Source organism: Artibeus jamaicensis, unplaced genomic scaffold, assembly GCF_021234435.1.
Source record: "Artibeus jamaicensis isolate MK-2021 breed Jamaican fruit bat unplaced genomic scaffold, CSHL_Jam_final scaffold_474, whole genome shotgun sequence".
NCBI lineage: Eukaryota > Metazoa > Chordata > Mammalia > Chiroptera > Phyllostomidae > Artibeus > Artibeus jamaicensis.
In genome coordinates, this window is record NW_026522046.1 from 30,174,709 (window position 1) to 30,201,493 (window position 26,785).

Consider the following 26,785-nt stretch of genomic DNA (forward strand, 5'->3'; position numbering starts at 1 on the left):
GTCTCCGTGAGATTGGGCCTGTGCTCTCCAGCGCCCCTGAGGCCTCAAATCTCCCAGTTGTTCACTGGCTTGGCTTATTGATGTTTCCTGCCTGGCCCCTGAGCTTCTATCCTCTGCATTAGGTTTGTTTGCTTTCTGGCTATGTGACCAAAAGGTCTGGCAGAAGTAGAGATGGGCTATTCATTTTAATGTTTCAATGTCATAGGGCCAATTTTTGTGCACACAGGCACATATTACAAATAATAAACATATTTTTAAAGAATGATGTAGGCACCACCTATTTCTGATCATGTTGCTAAAGTCCTTTAAAACAGGGTTACAAATAGTGTTATTACATTACTATTGCAATCATTTCATATCATATTGATGATAAATATCAAGAAAGAATATCTGATGCAAAATTCATAAAAATGCAAATGTATCTTAAATTTTTCAGCATATTTCAATACACTGTGGCAGATTTTATTTAAATTAATAATGCTAAGTTTCTAGAATAAAGGGATATGCATGATTCTGATTTTGGAATGTGCTTACTATTTTTCCCTGACTTGACCCTTACCTAGCACCTTTTGCTCTCCTACCCAGATAAAAAGCCATTCTAGGAGAAGACTATTGTCATAAATAAGGGTTGTCATGCAATTAATGGCTATGCTTATCAAGAAAACTATTTAGTCATCTGAATATGTCATTGGAGAAAATGCAAAATCCATTTAATCATACAGATTATTTTAGGTTTCTTTAAATAATATATGGAAGAAATTAAATTTGTTTTTATTTTTAGATTTTAAATGGGAAAACTTCATTTCTAACACATGTTTTATTCAATGGAATAAACTGACAACATAATTTTAAATTTCGTCAAAGAGATTATAGCAGTTACCTATAATTCCCTGACACTTTGTCTAGTGATCTGACTATAGAAAAAAATTGATGGGTCATTTGTTAGAGGCAGCACAAATTTAGGACATGGCAACTTTTACAAGAGCAAAAAAATTAATTTCTCAAAATGTCTGGAAAACTATGTTGAGGAGAAAGTTTTAATATTATAAGAGATAAGAGAAATATAATTTTTATCTCAGAATGCAAAAAATATCCTACAGCGCTAAATGATTTTATTTTCATTTGAAAATGAACACACTTCAATTTGATAGATACTACTTCATGAGGACAAACATTATTGGTGTGTCGAGCATATTTCAATTAGTGGAATATTCTAGCTCACTGAATATTACTACATATTCTATATATGGATGACCAGTTTCCAAAGATGCACTGCATAAAAAGTTGTGCTTAGCAGTGAAACTAATGTGAATATAATTTATTCTTTTTTAATTACTTGAAAATGAATTATCGCATTCTCTGCACCTTTGAAACACCTACTCAAAAGTTTATTAATCTGACTTAAAAATTAAAATTATTTTTTTAGATAAGTCTCAAAAATCACAGCAATATTTTTCAAAGAAAGATAAAGAGGGAAAGAAGAAAATGGTCTTAGTCTCTGGTCAGCCAAATTTCAGATTATAAGGAGTTTAATGTGTATTTTCTGAAGTTAATGAAGAGCAAGTGGAAATAAATCCATGTAATTAAGTGACTGATTATAGTGTATGTTCTTAAATCTCACATTCTTGTGACAGTTCTAGAGTATGTTTATGTGACTAAGTGGAAATCCACTGAGACCACAAATGTATAACTCAATGGCACATGTAAACGCCACTGGGCACTTGGGGCTATTTCAATGTTAGCGCAGGGGCAATGATGACTTTAAGCAATGCACTGATTGGTACTAATAAGCGCACTTTTAAGAGCTCCAGAACACAGTCAGTTTTTTATTCTCCACCTTGAAAACAAAAAGGCTGAAAAATAAAAATCGAATTTGATGGTGTCATTTCAAAGAACTCGAATTAACTCCGTGGAATCATGAAGGCAAAGAGGTCCTTACAGCTCAAGTGTCATTAAGTAGCTTGACAGACATACAGCAGTTTTGAGTAAAGAAGAAAAAAGAGAACTACATTTCAACTCCAAATTACACAAACAGAAAAAAATACATACAACATCACTGATCTTTCATCCATGTTTCATTAAGCTAAAATTCTTCATTTTCAGGGAAAGCCACATGAGATCACCCAGGTAAATTTTCCCTGTTGACCATCTTACCTTCCACCCTATTCCTGACTAGCCACAAACGGGGGGGCACAGGTGGTCACCTACTCTACCAGGAGAATTGTGGGTACACTGTTTGACTCACTTCCTGACCAACGCAGACCCCTTACCTGGTGGGAGAAATGCTGTATGCTGTTGTAACTGCATGTTGGCTAGAGCCTGTTGGTACTGGAAGATACCAGTGTTAAAGACTGCGGTGGCACCGTTGGTTTTTTCAAGAGCAGGCCTCTTTGGTAATGGGGGAAGTACAGCTTGAGGAATTCCCTGTTTGGTGAATGAGTATAAAAAACAAATACCAGTAAAAAGAGAAAAAGAAAAAAGAAAAATCAGTGGAAGGCTAAAATTGTTAGGAAGCATGAGCAAGCAAGCAGCAGAGCACTCAACTACCGAGAAGGGAAAAATCCAATACGCAAAAAAATTTTTAAACAAAGGCAAGATAAAAGCTTTAAAGGAAGCATTATTTTTGACCCAAAAAAGAAAAATAAAAACACCCACTAGTAGTACATGAGCATATGTTATAATGTGTTAAAGTGTTTTAAGTCCCATAATGCTTCAGGCTTTCTCTGAGAAGCCCCTGACTTGGGAAAAGAAGAAAAGCTGCACTGGGAGCTCCATGAGGATTGACAAGTATAAGCAAGGTTAATAGTTAATTGTACAGAGTGAATGAAACAGGTAAAATAAAAACTAATCCCACTCAGCTCCTCCCCCCGGCTCTACCTAGACATGCAAATGTCCCAGAGCATGCAAGTTTTTTTTTTTTCTTGAACACTGAACTATAAATATTAAGAAGTAAATAATTCTATCACTAAAGCCATGCTAACCAAATAGGTACATAAATATACAGTCAAAATACATTTTTAATGTCCTTGAAGTATTTCATTAGAACATTCTACAATGTAGTTAAACTGAATGTGGGCTGCTGGGCTTTCAGAATCTTTCATTGTATGATATCCGTCCAGGGACTTAAATCACAGTCTTTCCACTAATTTTGTCAGGAAACCACACTCAGTTTTTCATTGTACTTTGCAACTTTATAACAGAAAAAGGAATATATACTTTAAAATCGATTAAAAAAAAAAACTTGTATCTACAACAAAGCTACATGCCAAGCTAAAAGGTGAAAGGTCATAGTACCAGGTCAAAGGTTGCCTCGAGGGGTCGCTTCAGTGATTTGACAGCCGACTGAGTCTTAATTAGCAGGCAGCGAGCACATGATGGCAATGGGCCAGTGGGGTTCAAGCGCATTAACATAAACAGCAAGCAGAGGTGCATCATGGGGGCAGCAGTGCATTTTTGGGTAGGTGAGAAAAAACAAATAAAAAAACAAATCATCGGAATGCCATATACAACGAATAACAAGACTAAGCATGCACAATAAAGGCACTACTGAGTTGTTATTGGGAGGATAACTCCTCTTTGTAGTTAATTACAAACAAGATACTCTAACAGAAAAAAAAGTGGAAAGGAAGAGAGGAGGAGAGAGTCAGCCTTCTGTATTTTTGCTCAAGTATCCATAAACACAGAAAAGACCTCTCTCGTGATTGTTGCACTGTGCTACAAAATACCACACAGTGCTTTTTATGACTAATTCAACGGTCAAGTCATAGTCAGATATATATGTAAAGAAGGGGACAGCATTAAAACAGCTAAGCAAAGAACAAAGAACGGGCTCAGTAAGATCCGCTACTAGATCACGTTAAAATTTACCTTCAGACTATAGTTTAGGATCTACTCCAAATGATCCCATCTCTAACTCCTTGAGCACTGCTCTCTCCTTTCTAGATAATGGCATAGTCAAGCATTTCTCATTTTACAGTTATGTTTATGCCACAATGGTATTTAAAACAATCTAGATAGTGTACCATTCCAAATCTTGTAGCTAGTTCTAAAAACAACTGTGTTGAAGCAATTCTCCTAAGTTGGGTCAGCTTATGTTACTGTAAAAAGCAAGATATATGTAGAGGGGAGTCTCAGTGTGTGGACGAGCACACCATGGCTGAGTAGATGGCACACGGAAGTAAGAGCACCGAGAATGGCAATATGGTTCAACTGAAAAGGAGACAGGAGTTCCTTACAGAGTAGAAGTTTCAGAAACCCTACATCCAGAATAAGACAGAGAGTTAAGAGTTAGGCCAAAGGTACAGCAGCAATGTGAACCATTTGAGGAGTTACCCTCACTTTTGGGAACGGTAACTTCATTATGCATTGTCTGGGATACCTGAACAAACATATATTCAGCCAAAAAAAAAAACAAGTTAATAAATGAAGAGCCTGTAGTCAGATATACTTGTTCACTTTGCTCACAAGGAGCAGGCTGATGTGTCTACTCACCATGGCAGCTGCGGTGGCTGCAGCCTGTGCCGCTGCAGCCTGGTTGACCTGGTATTGGGCAGCCTTGATCTTGGCTTGCAGATGTGCGGGAGGATGGAAGTATTTGCACTTTTCCCGAGAGCATCTCCCTTTGATGTAATCCATACACACGGTGACTGTGTTGTCATTGGTGTCAATCATTGTGCTGTCAGCAGGATGAGCAAACCGACAATCGTTTTCCCCTCTGTTGCAATTGCCACGCTGGTACTCTCGACATACCTGCAAAGTGATTAAGTGCATGGGGGTCAGTCAACGTGGACAAGTAGAAGCTTTCTGAAGATTTTCACATAGAGTGCAAGGCTGGCGAAAGAAGACTACTGAGGTAAAGGGGAAAGATATTTTGTAAACAAAGCACAAAATAGCTTGGAAAATTCCTACTTTGATGTACAAGTTATAACCAATTTCAGTAAAATGTCCGTGAGCAAGTAAATGTCCTGATGATACTAACAGTGTTAAATTTCTAATATAAGATAGGTGGATATATTTGTCAATTACTAAGGAAAAGTAGTGCATGCATTACAGTAAAGAAATCTGGCAGGCACCACTTTAAACAAGTGATCAGGTTATTAACATCACCAGTAATAAGACATTCCTGTACCTACGTTTATGATGCACGGAAAAAAGGGCACAGCATCACTTTGATGACATGGCTGCTGAGAACACTTAACCTGAATTTAATCATGAGGAGACACCAGACAAACTGAAATGCAGGGATGTTTTCCAAACTAACTGGTCAGGTCTCTTCTGAAGGGGCAAGGTCGTGAAGGACAAAGAAAGGCTGAGGCACTCAGTGTCACAGGTTGGACAGCTCTGGATTCAGGGACGGAAGCTGATCAGACACATGATGAAATCTGATTAAGCCCTGTCAATTGGTTAAGAGCAGCATATCAGTGCTAATTTTCTGATTCTGTAAATGATTCTGGTTATATAAGATGTTAATATTTAGGCAAATTGGGTGAGAAATACACAGCAACTTTTGGTTCTGTTTTTGTGCTACTCTGAAATTATTTCTAAATAAAAGCATAACAAGTAGAATTTAATAGATTTTTAGTAAAATGTTTCCAGGAGCTGTTTTTTTAATCTTTTTTGATCATTAGGAATTTACTTGGTGGTTATATAATGCAGATGGAAAATGATTAGCTTTTGTTATTGTAAATTTGTTTTATGGCTATTAATTTTGCTGGGGGGACCATGGAGGAAAGTGAAAATGTCTTATTGCACATTCACTTGCTCAATTTTGACTCTTACTATTAAAGTTTGTCTTGGTGCCTGCTTGTATCTGGTTTCCAAAACTGTTTTCATTTGGGACAGTCTGACCTTTTCTACCACAAGAGGGCCACCTAAAACATGCAATGTGCTTTTGATATTTTTCCTGTGGCTACTTCAGGCTACAAGGAAACAATTCGTATTTTTCACTCTTTTCACCTACTGGGCAAATGAAGACCCCGAGTGCTTTATCAATCACTAAGAAAGAGAACTGGGAATACTTGTAATATTAAAAAAGTAAAGGCTTCCTTGGATCTGCGTACATAAAATGATCACATTTAATTCTAGATCTTCTCCCCATTATATTCATATCCCATTACTGAAGAAAGCACTTCCTTTAAAAAGGACTGTATAATCTGCATCATGCTCCTTCTTTAAAAAGAACACTATAGTGACATCTTGTACTATCTGGAAATCTCAAACTAGCTAAAGCTTTGCATTCCACATATGAGAACAATGGGCCAACTCTATTCACCATCTCATTCAATTTAATTTAAAAATATTTATTGAATAACTGCTATTGTGTGCCAGTCACTCAGACATATCAAGCTTACAAAAAGGACTTGAGAAGTTACAAATGACCCTACTTTAACCCATTTCATATGTCTTTCTGACCACCACCAACAACAACAAAAAAAATGTCAAGAATAACCAGGAGGTTATAATTCAAAAAGCAAAGATGGTAAAGCCATTATCCAGACCTATGTATGGTTCCCTACTCAGGCTGAACACCAGAAGCAGCTGGGAGCTGTCTAAACCACAAACCCCCAGGACCTAACCAACACTGTCGATGAAATTAGGTTCATCGACATAGTTGGGAAGACAGATACATGAGAATAAAAATCTCTCATGTATATAGATGCAATTCATGTGAAAGTGACACTATGATAAACACAAAAGCTGTTTTTCTGTGCAAGTGAATCTGTGCACGTGGCCTCACCCAACAGGACACAACACACCCATGTGTCCTTGCACTACTGCTCTGAGCTCTTCTGTCGCACATGCTTCTCCGATGGGCACACCAAGAAGCCGTCAGCAGGTGAACTGACACTCTGCTTCTCAATTGACCTTGCTCTTTGCCAAACTGACAAGAAGATCGAGAGGTAATCCATTTGTAGGATCTTTATTTTTTTTCATTTTTTAAAAATATATTTTATTGATTATGCCATTACAGTTGTTCTATTTCCCCCTTCATTCTCCTCCACCCTGCACACCCCCTCCCCCACCATTCCCCCCCTTTAGTTTATGACATGTCTCAAGTTCTTTAGATTCTATATTTCCCATACTATTCTTGCCCTCCCCCCTATCTATTTTCTACCTACCGTCTATGCTACTTATTTTCTGTACCTTCTCCCCCCTTATCCTTCCACTCCCCTGTTGCTAACCCTCCACATGATCCTCATTTCTATGGTTCACTCCTGATCTAGCTGTCCTCTTAGTGTGCTTTTGTTTTAGGTGCGGTTGTTAATAACTGTGAGTTTGCTGTCCTTTCACTGTTCATCTTTTTTATCTTCTTTTTCTTAGGTAAGTGCCTTTAACATTTCATATAATAAGGATCTTTAATAACTATTAAAATCAAAGACCTGCTGTTTTCTAAAAGCAATTATGGCAGTGCTGGTGCCAGAAGTTTGAGCATCATTCTCCCGAAATATAACCTAAGTGCTGGGCTGACATTGACTTTTTATTTCTCCAGTTCAACGTTCTTTCTTTTCTTAGCGATGTGGACTTCCATTTGGTTTACATGAACATGGTCACTCGAAGATACTGTTTCATCCCTCTCCATTTGCTTTATTTAGGTGTGTGCAGTTTGTATAGCTTTATTTATTTATTGTATTGGTTTATTCGTAATATAGGTTTATTGTAAAGGTTTATTGTGGTTTTGTACTTGCAAGGCCTGCTTCGGGAGAAATCTAAAACAAGGAGGGCTGATAACTGGCGCTCAGCTCAGAACTGGCTCTAACGCCAGCCTTTCCTGAACTTCAAGGAATTGAGTCAAATGCTTTTGCATGATATGTGTTTGACTGTTTCATTTTTTTCCAGCTTACGGTTTCTCCTGACACGGGAAACAGAAGAAACACACCGAAATAGCTGTTATCCCATTATTTCTGTCTTTGAAAAAATAAAGAAGTAAAAAAAAAATCTCTCGTGAAAGCCTGCACTTGTGGGGTCTACGGGCTGGAGGGGCCGGTTGGGCCTGGTTTCCCTCACAGATTCCAGAAAACTTTACACTGTGTTGATCCCCGACAGAAATCTCCTAGATGTAGAGTTCTATTAGCAAATTATAATTAACACAAAATTTCACTTGGCAATTCAAATCAGGATGCTAAATTGTGCAATTTATTGTACTATTCAAAAATTTGGAACACAGAAGGTAAAATTAAATTTGAAAACCCTAACAACATATAATAGATGCGTATAATATAAGGTAACTCTTTGGGAGACAATGTAAGTCATTTCCAACATTCCCAAATATTGTAAATATTGCAAAGAATACATTCATGACTCTTGACTTTTTTTGATCAGTGTCTAAGGATAAATGTGTAGAAATGGCATTAGAGGATCAACAAATATAAGTACTTTTTCTAGTTCAGTAAGTGGTTTTTCAAACCTACATTACAATAATTCCATCCATTTAGCTAAACGCATAATATGCTTCAATCGAGAAGGATGTTGGTTGAGTCTTTTACTCTCTAAGTATTGAAGCAGAATTTATGTAACTCAGGAAAGTCTTAAATATTTTCATACAAAAATGAATAAGAGTTTGCTTTCAAAGTAAAACCCATCATTTCAATGAAGATATTCACTGAAAACACTTAAGAGCTATATTCTCTTTCCAGAAAAAAACATCTATGGAATAAAAAAAATCAAAAGAGAAATTAATCAGAAACATTTCTCAAAGAAATGAAAATCAATTCTATAAAAAACTCCTTCTGTTCATTATATAGTAGTAGCAATGCCATGGGGAAAAGAGGAAAGAGGTTTACACTCAGCAGTTGTGGAGTCAAGTCCCTACACTCACCGGCCGTGGAATCACGAACACTTAAGAAAAGGTAGACAGATTAAAACACCCTACACGCATCTGGTCAAAGTGGACAGTGCTGTTATATGATCTCTAATTTTATATAAACATGACAGACATTTTTAAATGGTTGAAATAATAGGTTTTATAAGTAGTATTAAATTCATCAGTTCTCCACAAGTGAAGGCATTGGGGTTCTAAGGAAATGAAAGTCAGCTTTTGAACTTATTCAGAACTGGACAGTCAACTGCATGTTCTTTAAGGAGAGATCCCTTTCAGTAGCACGATGTGTGCTCGCCACAGATAACTCACTTATTTATAGAGAATGCCATCCAAAAGCAGAAACAGGAGCCTGTTCATAACAGGACAGGGACTTTGTCCATTGAATATTTGGGAAGTCAATTTAAACCCAATGACCAATATTAAATAAGAAGTTTACTCAAAGACATACACATACCTGTTGTTTAACAATAAGTATCGGGGACTTCATTTTCTATTAAGTGGAGCTAACACAACACATTAAAAAGGTAATGCTGAATAATCAATGATTTTTATAAGTATCCACAGCATTACTGGTCAAGAATATACAATTTAATGCAAAGAAATTACCTGTATTTTCAATTAAAAAGGATTCAAATCTCCACATTTTAAAATTCTGGTGATTAGGGCAAGTGAGCTTAAGTAACTGTATTCAACATAATCTGACGATATGGTATCTAGTTTCTACTACCTAAAAATTATACAAATTTGGTCCACCTGCACCTCATTTTTTCTCTGTTAAAAGATGAAGGAAAAGGCACCCATTTCAACTATCTCACAGGATTTCTGTTAAGACCAAATGGGCATTTTCTTCGGACTCTACAAGACAGAGCCCACAATTACCTGCAGGTCAGAAAACACAAGTATATTTCTACAGATGATACAGCTAAGATTTTGTAACTTGACTTCATGTGACAAAAAAAATCAAATCTGAATATGTAGTCATGACCAGCTAAAGAAAACTTCCCATTAAACCCACTGTTAGGTTATAATTTATTCATTCCTATGAAAGAATGTGCAGGGAAATAAACAACTATGAAAGAAGCTTATTAATATGTCAAAATGCTCAAACCTGTAGTTACTTTAATTGCTCTTTCTAAATAATTACAAAGATGGAGGACTTTTAGCTTTAATTTCCAGGAGGAAATTAGTGGAAGAACAGCAAAAATGAGTGATCACGCCAAGACTGGCCATCGCCTTACTGGAAACAATTTCCAGCTCTGTCATCTCGAAAACAAAGCGAAACTACTCGCAAGATGAAGACAGAGATACAGCACACGGGGTATTTTAAATGAGGGGGGAGCACACTTGTAAGAACCATTCTAAGCTTTATGAGAGATTTTAAAATAATTTTAAACTACAGGGTCTGGCACAAATAACGCCCCTTTTTATTACAGAATCTTTTATTACAAAACCATAAGCATGTAATTTTGTTACATAACAATGTCACACTCAAGCACACCATATGATATTTTAGGTGAAATGTTCAAGTTAAAACTGTAGGTTATTACCCCCATATTATTACCCTACCAACCACTCTCAAGCAGGCCGTACTTCTGCTGGACCCTCTGTGTATGTGTATGAACCTGTGTGCAAAAAATTTTAAATATTTTTTAAATAACTTTCTAGAAAAGCCAAAGTATCACATAAGCAGAACCCAAGCATTTTGCTGCAAAAACACAAAATTCAAATAATCCTATCAATAAACCTTCCTTTTATTAAAAAAGCACCTGCTTCTTCTAGTCTTATTTTTCAACTTGAATGTCTTTTGTATTCCACAGATCATGCCAAATCCATTAAACTCCTATAAAAACCCCAATCTAGGCATGCTTTTACTGTCACTTTAATCCTCATTTGGCTTCACATGCTGCTTTCTGATTAGTCAACATGTCTCATATTTTTTGTTATACCAAAAAAAAAAAATCAGTGAGGCCTGGCTGGGTAGCTCAGTTGGTTTGAGCATCATCTCGATACACCAAGGTTGGAGGTTTGATCCCTGGTCAGGGTCAGGACATATAATTAATGCACCTCTCTTTCTCAGGCCCCTCTCTCCCCTCTCAAAAATCAGTAAATAAAAAATATGTGATAGTCACTGGAGTCTTCTTTGTCAATATTTAGTAGTAGCATCCAGTACCCAGTGGCCTGAATTAGAAATCCACATCACAATTAGCTCAGTAGAATAAAACTTTCAGCACAAGAATAATTTATTTTAAACACTCTAACTGAAGACATCAAAAACCAAGCTGTGTTTGTCCACCGTTCCTGAATTACTTTGTGTGTTTTTTCCCATATAGACTGTTGACATAAAAACAATACTGTTAATCAAATGGAAATCTTTTACCTTCATCAGCATCTGAAATATGTGGCCATTGGTTTGCTTTTGTTTGATGCTAATGCTATTACGTGGTATAAATTACCTTAATAATCATTGCTGTTTACCTAAAACATTTCACTATGCTGTTCATGATGGTCTCCGCGACGTAAATGGTAGGATGTTAAGTGAATTGGAGGAGGCAGATTTTTAATTCAGAGTCACCAATAACTGGACATGAGGTAAATGGTGAAAAGCTGGGGTGTAAAGAAACGCTGGCACCCAGCAGAGGAAGTGTTCTGTGAACTCTCTGTCCTTAGACTCACCTTGCAGGTCTGTGAAAAAGGCTCCTGAGCCACTGAGGACCATCTGAATCAGTCTTCGGGAATGAAGCCCTGCATTTGTAACAATCATCCCGAAGACTTGGGGCAGAAACAGGACATCATATTTTGTATTTGGAATGCTCAACATTTAAACATGTTCTCAAGCAGAATGCTAACAGATGCAAAAAATGTGTCACGTTTTACCTGCTCTGTTGGATCACTCTAAACTCTGTATGAGAGCACGTGTCTTTCTGTGATTAACTGGTGAACTAATTGACTGATCAATTCATTTATTCATTCGTTTAACTCGCTATTGGGCACCACTCATGAGGCTGGCCCTGCTCTGATGTGGACCTTGTCCATGGTCGATACAAGAGCAGTTGAAAGATTTCAGAGATGTCCTGCACAATACTTTTTACTTGAAAGCTGGTCAACAGTTCTTCATTGAATATTGTTGAATAAATGAGAGAGTGAATGTGTTCAGGGGTCCTTTTGGTACCATAAAAATTATTATGTTTCTTAGCGGTAAGTCAAACAGTGATTTCCTGAATTATTCTTCGTAATGAAGCAGGACAATGAGTAACACCTTTAGTCCTTTCCAGTACCTGTGGATTTTAAAATTTTCTTAAAATAATCAGTCAAAATAAACTGCTGCTTAGAAATTATAGAAAAGTATCCCAAAGTCAAAAAATGGAATTTTAAAAGCCATTATAACTGATATTTAAGACATTTGCTCCTCATTAGAGAAAATGATGAAAATTGACTTTAATAAGATAGAAAGTATATGGCTACAAAGTCTTTTAAAGGAAGTCCAATAAAGAATGGATAATACGAACATTGATATAAAAGTTTATATGTGTTTTACATATACACATAAACTGTCAAAAGCTTGTGGCTGGCATTACAATGAAGAAAATGACCTCAATATACCTAGAATGTTTTAACAAAACGTGATCTTAGAGATTTATCTAGTACAATCCCCTAATTTTATATGCAGGGAATACGAAGCTCAGACAACATGAGAAGCTTGAGCTGAGCTTACACACCTAACTAATCAGCAAAACCACTAGCACGAATCCTTGGATTCCTGCTTTCCAATTTACCACTTTTTGTAGAATCACTTTGGGTGCCGTAAATACATGTCAGTTCATGCAAGCAATTATATAAGAACCAGAAGGGCAATAAATCCCTTTTTAAATGTCTTTTAAATTTTATTTATTTACTTTTTATGAAAAAAATTTATTTTAATTGTTGTTCAAGTACAGTTTTCTCTTACTCCCATCCCAGCCTACTGCTCCCCACCCCTCCCATTTCCACCCCCCTAGTTTTTGTCCATGTGTCTTTTATACTTGTTCCTGTAAACCCTTCCCCTTTTCCCTTGAAATTCCCTCCCCTCAAATACCATATGATCTCACCTTTAACAGGAGCCTAAACAACAAAACAAACAAGTAAGCAAAATGTAACCAAAGACACTGAAATAGAGAACAGGCTGACAGTGACCAGAGGGCAGAGGGGAGGGAATTTCTTTATTTTTTTAAAAGATTTTATTTTTTTATTTTTAGAAAGAGGGGAAGGGAGGAGAAAGGGAGAGAAACATCACTGTGTGGTTGCCTCTCAAGCACCCACTACTGAGGACCTGGACGAAACTCAGGCATGTGCCTTGACCAGGAATTGAGCTGGTGACCCTTTGGTTCACAGGCCAGCACTCAATCCACTGAGCCACACCAGTCAAGGCTACATTTCTTGATTGTCTACCAAGTTGCAGCAGAAAGAAGATAGTGGCAGAAAACACTGGCCAATATTTTACTGATTTAATTTTTTCACCTCAACAGGAATTCACAAGTTTGAAAATGTACTGCAGAGTTCTTGGAGGAAAAAAGCAGAGCATAGACTTAAACCCTGACTAAAGAAACATATGGCCTATTAGCAAACACGTGTGTGCATGTACTGCCATGTCTTTTGTACTCCAATCTGCAGAGCAATTAGCAAGAGAAGAAATAACCTGGAGATAAGAGTATCTAAAATCACAACTGTCCAGGAGGGAGACATGCCTCTTAGCTTCTCACTGCACTAGCCTAACAGGTTGTAACTCGGACACCATCAGATCCAGTAAACAAGAGTAAGACAGGAAGCTGTTCTACCATCAGGCACTTAGATAAGTGGTATTCGGGTTAAAAAGGCAATGACAGCTGATGCAGCAGGAGTATAGCAAAATAGGACAGACGAAATACACGAAACAGCTTCTCCCCTCCAAAAAATAAAATGAAACGACAACAAGTTTTCACTTTAATTCAACACTACATGAAATGCAATCATTTACAGACCACTTAAAAGTGTGGGAGGATGAGTTTAGAAGAGTTCTAACCACACAGCTCAACCTTTTCAGAAGAGTTAAATGGGTATTTTCTCAGCTTTTATAACATCATTTCTTATCAATAATTCACTAAAGTTGATCTCAGATTATTTATGCGGTCCCTGTTAATCAACAATTATGCATTATAAACCCAGGGTTTGCTTCAGAAAAGACTGGAGGGGCGGGGATTTCAGAAGTTGAGCATTTGATAATTTTTAAATTATTTAAAATTTCTTAAATTTGCCCTGGCTGGTGTGGATCAGTGGACTGACCACTGGCCTGCGAACCAAGGAGTCACCAGTTTGATTCCCAGTCAGGGCACATGCCTGGGTTGTGGACCAGGTCACCTGCTGGGGGTGTCCAAGAGGCAAACCATATGTCGATGTTTCTCTCCCTCCTCTCTATCTCCCTCCCTTCCTCTCTCTCTCTAAAAAGAAATAAGTAAAATCTTTGAAAAAATGTTTTCTTAAATTTCCTCCTAATATATCTGCAAACAGCATTAATTAATTAACGAACAAGTGCAACTGTGTGAAGACAAACCACATACAAGTCCAAGTGCATCTCTCTAGCACACAGCTGAGTCCCTTGTCCACAAAGGGCTACAACTAGATCTAGCAGTCTTTTCTAAAATGTTTAAGGAAAGGTAAGAAACAAGCCTAAAACAAATGAAACTTTAAAGAGAGTACATGGAGCCAAAATTTGCTGCCTCCTCTTTCTCCTGTCACCTGTATGGGATGGGAGAATAATATAGTGTTTAAAAGGGGAATTCTGGGTTCATACCCCAATGGAACATCCTACCTTTGTAACCTCGAATAAATTATGTCACATCTCTCCCTATCAATTTATTGCCCTCTAAAATGGAGTTAATGATGGGATCTTCCTCAAAAGATTGTGTTGAGGATTAAACGTGTGATGCGTGTAAAGGGCTGACTCTGTATCTGGTAGATACTAAATATCCACTAAGTATCAACTAGTATTAGTCCCATCAATAAGGTGGTAGTAGTTATAACTCTATGCTGAAATCTGAGATTCTTTGTGCAGAACATGATGAAACTTGATAAACAAGAAATTGGTGCTTATTAAATAAATTGTTGCTAAACTGATACATTAGTAGTGTTAATTGTGTTCACACAAAAGCCTTATTCTGCTGCTTTCTCAGTAACTAATACATGCAAAACTTCCTATTTTTCAGTATTGCCTCACCCCAACCAGGGAAGAGGAAAGGTCATTCTGTTCTTTCATTGGACATTGATGCCAGTTTTCAGAGCTCCGTGTACAGTGATGTTGCTAATTCCCTTCCATCTATACTTTGCCAAATCCTTTAATTTATAGCCATGCTGAAACTCAGAACAACAACTTCAATGTAAGATTTATACCTTAATTTCTTTCTCATGTGGCAATAGCAAAGCACATACATCCGATCATCCTTGGCCCTAGGACTCGGGGCATCACCAATTGCAATTAAAAATGTTCACAAGCGCTCACATCATAAACAAAGCTGCCTTGCTATTCCCACCAAAATACAGTAAAGCCTATGAGGCAATTTGCAACAATATCAATTTTAAAGTGATTTAGAGATAGTAACTAAGTAACATCTTTTTTAGAACAAGTCCAAGGGGACTGATAAAATGTATTGTTCTTAATAGTAAGAATGACAACAACAGTAAGTATTAAGAAGCATTTGCTGGGTGCCAGACATTCCTCTTCCGGCTCCTGGAGGTGCCATTAGTATCTCCATTTCCAAAAACGAGGACACTGAGGCACAACAAAGTAACAGGCCATCTGACCCCAGAGTCCAAATTCTTATTCATTCTATTACATAAGGATGTTGTGGCTTTTATGAACATGATACTCATCAAATACAGCATACCTACATTCCAGTAAAATGCTCCAAACATTAAACCAAAACCTCGGCGTCGAGTGTTTTTTAATTTATATTAAAAATTCTTATAAACAAAGAAATAACACACGTTGCAAGTCAGAAGAGAGTACATATAAAGAAACCAGCTAATTCTTCCTACCTCAAGTCTGTCCGTCCGCATTAATTTCTGTGCAGCAGCTGCAGCAGCTGCAGGTACAGGGACCCCAGGATTCCCTGTGACCAACATTGGTGCAGTCGGCAAGATCTCTGCTGGGACCAGGCTTGGGGAAACAGGTCCCAGGTAAGGATTAAAGGCTGCTGATGCATTGGTGGCTAAGCTTGGTGCGACTGAAAACATTGGCTGAAAATAAACAGGAGAGTAAAATTTAATATGAAGGTCTTGGTTGAAAGTTGATACCCTACATTATTCCATCTGCCCACCCACCCACCCACCCACCCAGCCACCCATCCCCAAACTATTCTTCCATCCCTCTCTCCATTTAATTCTGTTTATTTACTTTCATTCAGGATAATGAAGTTTCTTACATAAGCACTGATCAAATCAATGTGGTTTTTTTTTTCCTGAAATATAACAGGTAACATACCATGAAATTTTCCACTCAAATTTTATAGCCTGGGGTCTCTAATACTTGCAATTTCTTAATGAACAACAGATCAACTATTCAATAGGGAAAATCCCTGTGGTTACCCAATTTCCATCTTTGTCCCGATTTAACCCTAGAAACTTGTCTAAGAAATATATTTAATAATTGCTCTGTCAGATGTACTTGAAAGATCTGTTTACAGCTGTTAATAGGTTGCAAGTGTCCTATTACCTGGAATAAATAAAGCAGCACTCTCAGCGGCTAGCTGAGTTTCACAGTCGATGCAAACCGTGAATAAATCTCACGGGATAAGGGAGAGGAGATGATGACATCGTTCCTTTCGAGCACACAGGATAAAGTGCTTGGCACATTCACTTGTTGCAGGTTTTCTGGGGGAAATATAAATATTCCACCAGCCTATCACACCCTTGTGAGCTATTTAACAACAAATGCACCATACAGGGGAACCATTTGGAATTGTGAAGTCTGAAACAGAACGCTTCTGACTAAGTGTTACGAGATTATTCAAGGGAACACCTATAGCAGCACTAAAGAAAATGCACCAAGATCGGATTCCTGCCAGAAATGTTTTCATGGACATATGAGAATGGTTTCTATTTGTTGATATAAAAGTTGGCACATCAGGAAATAATATCTGTTCTTGACAGATTAAATCATTTGCCTGAAATCTTCCATAGCACTTTTCCAGTTTTAAAAGTATAATAATCTAGCACAACAATTTCTCATCTTATTGATATGTATTTTCAACTTCTTAATTCAATGGTTTCAATGCTTAAAAGTTAATGCTTTGTGTAATAATGTCTGTGGCCCAAACACAAAAACTAATGGACAAAATAGATCTGCTCTTGGAGGAAATTTTTAACAATTTCTTTTCTTTTACCCTGTGGCAAGGAAAAGAATCATAAAATTTTTTGTAGACTAAAAGGCACATTACAGTGTAGCTAATTGTTCCTTCTGATAGGAATAAGAAGTTAGATGATCCTAAGTTTATGCAGTATTCAAGAGAAATCTGGAGTAAGTGGTAACACTCTTAAGATGTATATTACAAAAGTGAATCTTACAGCTCAAAAGAAACATGTTAAAAGACACACATTTCTTTTATCCAGTCCAGCCCTGACGTATCCCGTATCTGTAAGAGTAAAGTGGATTCCAGGTGCTCCCCTTCCCTCAAGGCAGTGGTTCTCAACTACAGGTGATTTTGCCTCACTGGTGATATCTGGCAAAACCTAAAGACATTTTTGGTTATCAGAGCTGGGGGCTGGGGGCACCACGGCATTTAATGCATAGAGTGCAAGGGTGCTGCTAGGTGCCCCGTGACACACGGAGGGCCCCTCACAGCAGAGATTTATCCTACTTCCAATGGCAACAGGGCCGAGGTGGAAGGTCCCTGTCCTAAAGAGGCGCTCTTCTCTCGACCTCACAAACTGTGTTTAGGACAAAGTCTCTGCAGCTCCCATACATAATTTTACTAAGAAGACCATGAAAATAGAATATATACTATATAATTTGATTTACTTGGGAGAAGACACAATACACCACATTTCCTCTGATACTTTCAAGTTAAAATAATTATGCCTGCACATATGTTGGTTTAAATGCCACAGTTAACTGCCCTGCCAGGCCGATGGCTCTTGGTATGATGAAGGGGCCTTAAGTGAACCTCCCACCCCCAGGCCCATCCCCACTCAGAGCAGCTACGCACTGACAACAAGAAACATTCCTCCGAGTGCCCCAGACAGTCACAATCCATAACCTGTCAGAAGCCAGGGCTCAGAGCAATCTCAAGTGACCCACAATGGTCACTTGAAGAGCAGCTGATTTTATGCTGCTTCGCTGTGCACTGGCTGCCAAGGTGGCAACAAGACATGGATCGACCTGCACAGTGGATGCATGTTGAACTTGGACTTCTACTCCAAAATATTCGCGTAAAACTTACCCTGTTACATACTCTCAGATACAATATGTGAAATTTGAGCCAGGCTGGAAAATCTATTTTTTTTCTATTAGATAGTTAACAATTAGAGGGAATTTAACATTGAAGGCTAAAACACTAGCTTAGAATATGAAGAACAGATACCAGGTAATACCATCATTCCTCTTTGTGTTTGTTGCAATGAATTAACATGTATTTCCAGAGAGTGCATTTTTAATGTATACTTCACAAAGGTACTGAGATGTTTATGTCACTACACAATCTACTATAATTGTGCAGAACCAGAGGTCAAAGTTACCAACTTATTTAGAGGGAAGAAAAGCATTCAAGTTTAAGAAAATAAGATCAGTAGCCAATAAAATTCAGCTTTGTAAGAGCTCATTGAATAAAATAAACATAATCCGCAATGCATATACTACAGCAGTTGCATGTTACACAGAAAAGAATATTTTCATTAGATAAAAATATGGATCTCATTAACCAGCAACAATTTTCCCCTGGATTGTTTCTACAGAGTTGTCACGTGAACTGACTTCCTGACTTAATTCAGCAAAACAAATTCAGATCTGATGAATTTTAGGACATTCTCCTCGAGTAAAATCTGAGGCAGCTTTTCAAAACCTGAAACATCAACTATTCAGAGAGCATTATCTCAAATTGTTCCCTCTCCAGATAAGTAGAGCTATTTGCTAAACAAGCAGGCAATCAATAATAATAGCTCTATGCTTTGAAACTTGATTCCCAAAAGCTACTAAAAAAAAGTACAACATTACTTTATTTCTTTTGAGTTTTTTGTAAATTTGTTACATTCCTTTTTCAGAGCACCTTGCTGGACGTAGGTCACTGCTGGACCCATCAGTGCCCTAATCAGATTAGTAAAGAACTTGAACTGCTGCACTGGCAATCCACCAATTCCAAAAGCCACCCTGCGTGCAGAGGCTTCAGCAGAATCACGAGGATGGATGTTAACGCTATGGTGTTATCAAGCAGCATCCTATTTTCTCTGAAGTATCCACAGGATAATGTATAACTACATAATTGGTGCATTTGATACTAACTGCTTCCTTGTAATAATTATTAGGTATCTTGGTTCCCGGAAGGCATAAGAAAGGTTGGCTTACTATTGTCTTTTTACCCTGTACAGAGAAAAATAGCAAGTTCGCTAATGCTGGTACTTTTATGAGGTAATCATTTGTTTGTTTTAAATGGGACATCCTGATTCCATTAAGGTAATCAGGCTTTATTATAAATGAAAATGTTATTTAAATGCTAATATAATTATAAAATGCTACGCTATGACCCTGGTTAAGTGTGTGCAAACATGATCATTAGCATAATTCCCTCTATTTATTGTGTGCCAGGCACTGTGCTAATAAGTGCTTTACCTATGTTTTTGTACTTCATCCTCATAACACTAGAGTATAAACCTCAGAGGACAAAGAAACACAAAGATTCCATTGCTTTTATTTTAAGAAGGGGGTGGGGGGAACCTGTTTAGTACACTCAAGTCCCAGACCTAGAGCAATGTCTGGCACACAGTAGGCCCTCAATAAATATACCGTGAATGAGTGCCTGAGTGAGCGAGCGAATGAATGTGTGAATGAACTGCAGCCTGATGGGTGGGCATTATTAGTGCCATTCTGCAGATAAAGACAGGGTCTCACAGAGATCATGGGCCTACAGCTACGAATGAGTGCACGGAAGCCCCAGGATATGGACACAGGTGTGTCTGTTCCAGAAGTTCTAAAAACAGGGGATCTCGGTGCTGGTGGTCCAGCAGAACCACCTAGAGAACTTCACATCCTGAACGTCCTGCTATACTCCCTGCCCATCAGAATCTCTGGGAGAGGCACGCAGTAAGCAGCAATTTTTGAATGCTCCTGGATGATTTCATTTCCCTACATTATATGACCTTCTACTACTATTTACAAACAAAAATCGGCTCGGTGTTCTGATTCTGTGTGAAGTCTCTAAAGGTCACTGTGTTTGCTTCAGGCTTTCTTCTTCTGAACCCAGTTTTCCTCCATGTTCAAGGCTGCTCCTGCCAGCCCAGTTTAGGTGAATTCCTGAACTTGCTTCAAGAATCGGGACGCGCCCTGCTGACGTTTCTTTCCCCTGATCCACCCACACTTCCAACTATAAACAGGCTTTCCCCGCCCTCGGTTCTCCTAGAATTAATTCCTCAACACTCAAGTCCAGTATCTATCACCCCATCACCACATGTGCGTCCTTGACCCTCTCTCCTGCTCGCACCCGACTGCCAGCTCTCAAAAGGCAGGCTTGCGTGTGTTTTGTTCATTTTGTTCGTCCTGCAACCGGCGTCTATACAGGCCCTAAGTGGACAGCACCTAACAAATGCAGGGCTGGGGGCGCTGGGTTTCCTGCCACGGGCACGAGCAGAGGCATTAAATAGTTTCGAGAGACAGCTGTTTAAACATTAAAAGAGAGGTCTGATGTCACTTCCTCTTTTTACCCCCAAATGTAATCAGCGTATCTAATATGCTTGTTAGAATTTAATGTTTTCCTTTCGTTTTGCAGTTTTTAACACTGAATTGTCTAACCTGTCCTGTTACCATGCTGTAATATTGCAACTACCACAGGGCCCTAATTAATTTCAAAACGCTATATGAAGTAGTATTTGTTTCGCAAACAATGTTGGCAGGTTTTAATAAAATGGAAGGAGTATATACAATAAATAATAGATAATTAGTATCTACTGGGCTTACCAGTAGATAGGTCAGATTACCACATTTTAGGTCAGATCCATCCAGATTTTATGTGTGTGTGTGTGTGTGTGTGTGTGTGTATTTGTCAAGGTCAAAGTTGTATGTGGTAAAAAATATATCCTTTAAAAAAATTCAATAGCACAATTGAGATGTATAAAACCAGATTTCTGAGTACAACTAGATTTCTTCTACAACCCTGTACACGAGCCTCTATAAACAGCTTCTCTAAACAATTATTTTGAATACAAACATAAAGCCAAAAGCTAATGAGAGTTATCAACAAGTTCACTTTACAATACATTTTTTTCTAAGAAGATAGTACCATCAAAGAAATACTGGTTTACAGTCTTTGTAGACTGCCTTGCTGACTGGACTCATCAAATGACCAATTGCCTTATTCTTAATTTCACTTTATCTTTCAGGGCAGTTTGACCGAACGTTTAAATACAGAAGACTCACTGCCAGCTCTCCAGGTAGAAAAGTATCAACACCTACGCCGGTCCCTGTGACCTGGGGCCCATTATCAAGCTGCTCGAAGAAGCACCGGCTCCTTGACTGAAATGGGCAGTAAGAGGGCAGATGGACGAAGCACGACTCGGGGTGGCTGACTGGGGAACATCTCACCAGGAACACTTTGGGATGCAGTGGCCTTATCTCAACCAACAATGGGATAAACTGGAAGGTAAAGCACTAAAAAATAATTTAAGACTCCCAGGTGTCCCTGGATGGGTGACATCTCGTGCAGACACGGGATGACGGAAGCAGTAGAGACCCTCCCAACACTGGCCAAATCCAGTAACTCTGAATTCCTCTGTCCTTACACTACTTCAAATGCATGAAATGCACAGGGAATTTGACATGAGTTAGGAAACTCAAGACAGCTAGGTAGGTGTGGGCCTTAAGGACAGCCGCCATTGGAAACTATGGACGGCCGAGGCCAGCCTTTGCAAGCACAGGGAAAAGGCGCACACTAGCTCTTGGAGGGCGATGACAAGAGCCTGAAATCAACAGAATTTCTGAAAGATATCCTTCCAGAATGGCCCAAAGAAATATACCAATGCCTCTAAACTGGAAGCCACAAGATACGATCTATCTTTGGTTAGTTTGTTTAGTAATTTCTTGGTAGATTACCTCTGCATCAGATGATACATGGCAACGTAATAAAAAAGAACTTCGGTAACAGGGAATAAATCTAAAAGTTTTATTTTTTTTAAATCTGGATAATTAAATACTACACAGGTCTTCCATTTATCTTCAAGTTACATAGCTAGTCAGCAGAAGGGCCCATAGTCATGTTCATTAAACTCTCCAAACCTGAGTCTTCATCTACAAATTTGGGATAATATTACCTATGTTATAGGGCAGTCGTGAGTATTTATGGTACAAAAAGTACTGAGTTCAATAAATGCCTGTATAGTATTGTATTTGTCCCCAAAATGTTAATTCCTCTTTCTGATTCTTGGCTTGGTGCATTTCATTACAATTTAATAAAGTCCATAAAAACAGGAAACTCTCCTATAAATCCCTGCATTCCCCAAGTCAACCTGGTGTCATATTCCAAAGATCTTAGATTTATAGGCCAGGCTCTCAAAATTTATGAGAAAACCAGAACCCAAACCGAGTGACACAATAGCAATTTCCTGGTCCCCAAAGCACCTTCCCGCAGCCCCTGGCTGCTAACAGTCTGATGAAACGCATCCACCTCTCCCCACTCTGCCTGCCGTCTCTGCAGCTGGGCTTGGGCTCCGGTTCCTGGGGAAGGTAAACCACCGTGAACCTCTGCCTGCTTGTCTCATATTCGGGGAAACTCCCTCATTCATTCTTTCACTTTCTGGAACTTCTTCTCTCTGCTACATGCCAGGATCCACACTAGATACTTGTGCATCCCATTAGACCTGGCTAACCCCTTGGCCTCTTCACGTTCCTCCAGCTTTAGTGTGGGGGCCAGACGTTTCACCTCGGTGACCACCAGCCCCATCACTGCTCAGACGCTGCCCACACTCCTGACACCACGGATCTACTCACAGTATCGTCTCCTTTGATGACACCACTACCTGGGGTGGATCCCAGCTCACGCAGCGTTTTCAAACACTGCCATCGGTACCCAGGGCCACCCTCAGTGAGCGGCAACCCTTTTCTACGTGGGTCATCTGGCTGCTTCTAGCCCCGTGATATTATTCCCTATTTATGTGCCCTGCATTGAAGGTGCAGTAGGCAGCTGGTGACAAGCATCTTGTTCATTCCTGAATCTCCATATCATCACCCTCATCCAAACAGAGCTGACGGCAGAGAGGGCCAGAAAGTTCCAGGGGAGGTTTTAAAGGTAAATTTCCCGGATCAAAAGCCTTCTCGATAGCCATTAAGCCCCCAAGTGCTGTAAAACTGAATATTTAAAATGACTTCTATACTCATTACAAAATCGTCACTCTGCACAGAGTATATTTTTAGAGTATGATCTCACAACGCCTCTGGCAAAAGGGTAATTCCACATTCAAGTCTAGTCATATCAGGGAAAATGAACATAAAGCCTGAATGTGCTCACAGCTAATGAAAATTAATGCTTTGTCTAAACTGAGAATTTTCCAACTAAAACACCAGAAAATGTGGTGATTTTTCTAATTGTTTCGGAAACCTGTGATTTAGTGATTTCCTAAACAAAGCATATTTGTTACTAGTATTTCAGAGCCAAAAGAGCATAGATGTTGCTACCAGTTTTTTCCAGGATTCGGCATGAGATGACCCTGGAAATGGCCTTGGGAGTAAAACTCAAGGACTAAGTATAAAAACTGCCATGACCAATGCTGTTCTCTGCAGTCTGGGACTCTGCTGATCTCAGAGGTGCTCTCGGTCACTGGGAGGTAGAGTGCACTTTAAGTGTTTAAATGGAAGAATGTATTTCACACCAAGGGGATATCTTGTATCAACTTAGGTAGCAGCTACCCCAAGGATTTATCCGATCTTTGTATATGTGAGGGCCACATGTAACAGAGGATTCTTGTCTAATATTTATAGACCCTAGAGGGAATGATTCTAAATAAACCATTTTTTTAACCAAATGGAAGAGTTTGTGCTACTCCAATGCAGACATGTGAAAATCAGCAGAAAATATAAAAATAAATTTAAGATATCATATTTTAAACTGAGCCACCAATAATGAAATATGAACATATATACACATATATATTCATACATATATACATATATATCAGGTTAAAACAGACGATGAATTTATAATAGTCTCTTACAATTGTATAGTTTTGATAACTGGTATCACTACCAATGTGATATGGAAACCCCTTCCACCCCAAAATGCAATCCCCCCTCTTTCTTGCAATGATTGGGGCATGAAGTTCTAAGAGAGAACAACAATTACACTGAGTTCAGGTATTAAAATGTATTAGGAAAAAAATTAGCACACACGCTACATGACCCCGTAAGACTACATACAAGGTAGTGACAAATTACTGGCAGATATATTTTTATCACTGCTGATTTCGACATACATCTAAATACAGAATTACCATATCACAATTAACATCAGAATGCCTTTTGTAACCTAAAATTGATATTACTCTCTTACACTTCTATAACCTAAAATTGATATTAATCTCTTACACATCTATGAATAGATGTGAGTAAAGGTTATTAAAAAGTCATTTATCACATACACTCTCCAAAAGTCCAAATAAATAAATAAATAAATAAATAAGTATATGTGCTTTGACTCAAAAGTTGCTAACATACGCTGCTCAGTGATCATTAAATTGCTACGACCACCTATAGTTTATAAAATTTAGGTCTTTTCTAAAAGCCCTTGCTGTTTCTGACTCTCCTGATCATTTCTCCTTTTATTAGACCTCCAAGTCCACGACATGGACTCACTACTGCCATGGTTTTCTTGGTATTAGTAACGACAAAGTAATTTCAGTTTATGTTTAAGAGAATAATAAAGTCTCCTTTTTAAGTAAAAGGAAGGAAGGAAGGAAAACGGGTGTTCAAAATTAAAGGTGACATTGTGCATTACCATTACAGTAGCCTGAGAATGCACACGGACTAGGTTGATGAGCTTTGAGGACTCTTTTAAAAACAAAACAGACAAAAATTTACATTCGAAAGTCATAGGATTTAATTTCAAGAAAAATTCAGGGGGAAATTCTATAATGCAAATTTCCACAGGATTTACTCAGAAGATAAATACACTGCAGTGTGAAAACTGTTTCAGGGAGTGACTTGTAATTTCACAAGAAAGTGCTACACAACTAACGCTGTTCCCTGTGTCACCTGAACTAGGGCCACCATCCCTTTAACACAGAAACTGAGCACTTGGAGCTACACACTCAGTAAGTCAGGGCTGCAAAGAAGGCTCACCACGGGTTGTAACGGGGCACCAGGCATCATAGCATTGGCTAGTTGCATCTGCTGCGCCAGCATGGCCATGTTCTTCTGCTGGATCAAGTTATTGCGCCCATTGATCTCCAACTGGGTTTTTAAGTGGGGGGGCGGATGAAGGTATTTGCAGTTCTCCCTGGAGCAACGACCCTAAAAAACAAAAGCAGAAAATATCTTAAAAAAGAATAAAATAAGCAAATCTTTAAAAAATAACAATAATGTAAACTTTACCACCTGAACCCACCATGGAATTTTTATACAATGTATTTATTGTCCATATCACTTTATAATATATGTAAAATAAGTCATGGATTCACCCCAGTGCATTACAAAAATGAGGTATTAAATCATTGGGAAAGTTTCAAAGCTTAAAAACATTCTTTTATTTTAACATTAGCACTATTACATTAAGATCCAAGCTGCAAAATCTATAAATTGCCAGCATAATACTAAAACATACAGTACCAAATAAAGAATATTAGGCTCCTTCCATAATATCTTCTGGTGATGTTTAATGAACCCAAAAGAATCGTAAAGCTCTACCACCTATTTTCACTTGTACTGAGTTCCAAAGAAATGTATCTAGAGGGCTCACCCCACACAGTTATGTGCCTTCACAAGTATCTCATGACAAAATTTAAATTACTGCTGAGCCTTCGAAGATGTTACAGGTAAAAAGAAAATGCCCACATGCTCACCGTACATAGACCCGCAAGTACAACGAAACATTGGTGAAAAAAGGCAGAAGGAGTCGCCACTGCCCACACACCACAAATCCATCAGAAATAAACCCACCCAAAGGTTTACAATGTAAAGTAAATGACCACAAAGTGAAATGTGAACATACTTTCCTTTTGGGAGGATGCTTTTTTATCAAAAGACACACATTAAAGTCTGCCATACGCAATAACCCACAAGGGACTGTATCCATATTATTTCAATATGCTGTCAAGCCATGTCGATAGTAACAGACCTCACCCATGACCACCTTGATCACTTCTTTTACCAATAACTCTAATTAGAACTGTTTGTGAGGGTAAAAGAAAGATTTAATTGAATCTTTCTTTTAATCCACCTTCTTGAGCTTAAAAATCTATTTCTCACAGTTTGACCTTTTACTGTAAATTGACGTAGAAAATTGTGCTTATGTTTGTGATAAAATCCGAAGATTCTAATTTCCGTGATCAATTTCTAGCTGGTTTTGAATAAGATTTTTAAAGAATAAGCTTCTACGTAGAGTGACTGTCTTAGGATACTGCCTGGTACTTTAACAAGCTTTACATAACAAAGCATTAGTAACAACACAAGGCTTTAAATCAGGAGGGAGCAGAGGACAGCAGCTAACAGCAAGGACCTCGCAGGCCTGGAGACCTGGCAATGGATCTAGTTCTCTCACTCACCAGCTGTAT

At 38.3% G+C, this 26,785-nt stretch overlaps 1 protein-coding gene across 13 annotated transcripts in view; it reads right to left on the reverse strand.

Annotated features, from left to right (window-relative positions):
* Nucleotides 1–26,785, reverse strand: part of MBNL1 (muscleblind like splicing regulator 1) — a 188,813-nt gene that overhangs the window by 14,885 nt on the left and 147,143 nt on the right. For 11 of the 13 annotated variants that reach the window (XM_037141117.2, XM_037141127.2, XM_037141126.2 and 8 more), the window contains 5 exons: nucleotides 25,356–25,526; nucleotides 15,863–16,063; nucleotides 4,492–4,749; nucleotides 3,295–3,348; nucleotides 2,271–2,424 (listed from right to left, as the gene is read on the reverse strand). In XM_037141117.2, the coding sequence (XP_036997012.1) occupies nucleotides 2,271–2,424; nucleotides 3,295–3,348; nucleotides 4,492–4,749; nucleotides 15,863–16,063; nucleotides 25,356–25,526 (838 nt within the window). The remainder of the gene's footprint in view (nucleotides 1–2,270; nucleotides 2,425–3,294; nucleotides 3,349–4,491; nucleotides 4,750–15,862; nucleotides 16,064–25,355; nucleotides 25,527–26,785) is intronic. The other 2 variants (XM_037141122.2, XM_037141121.2) reach the window with 1 other exon arrangement.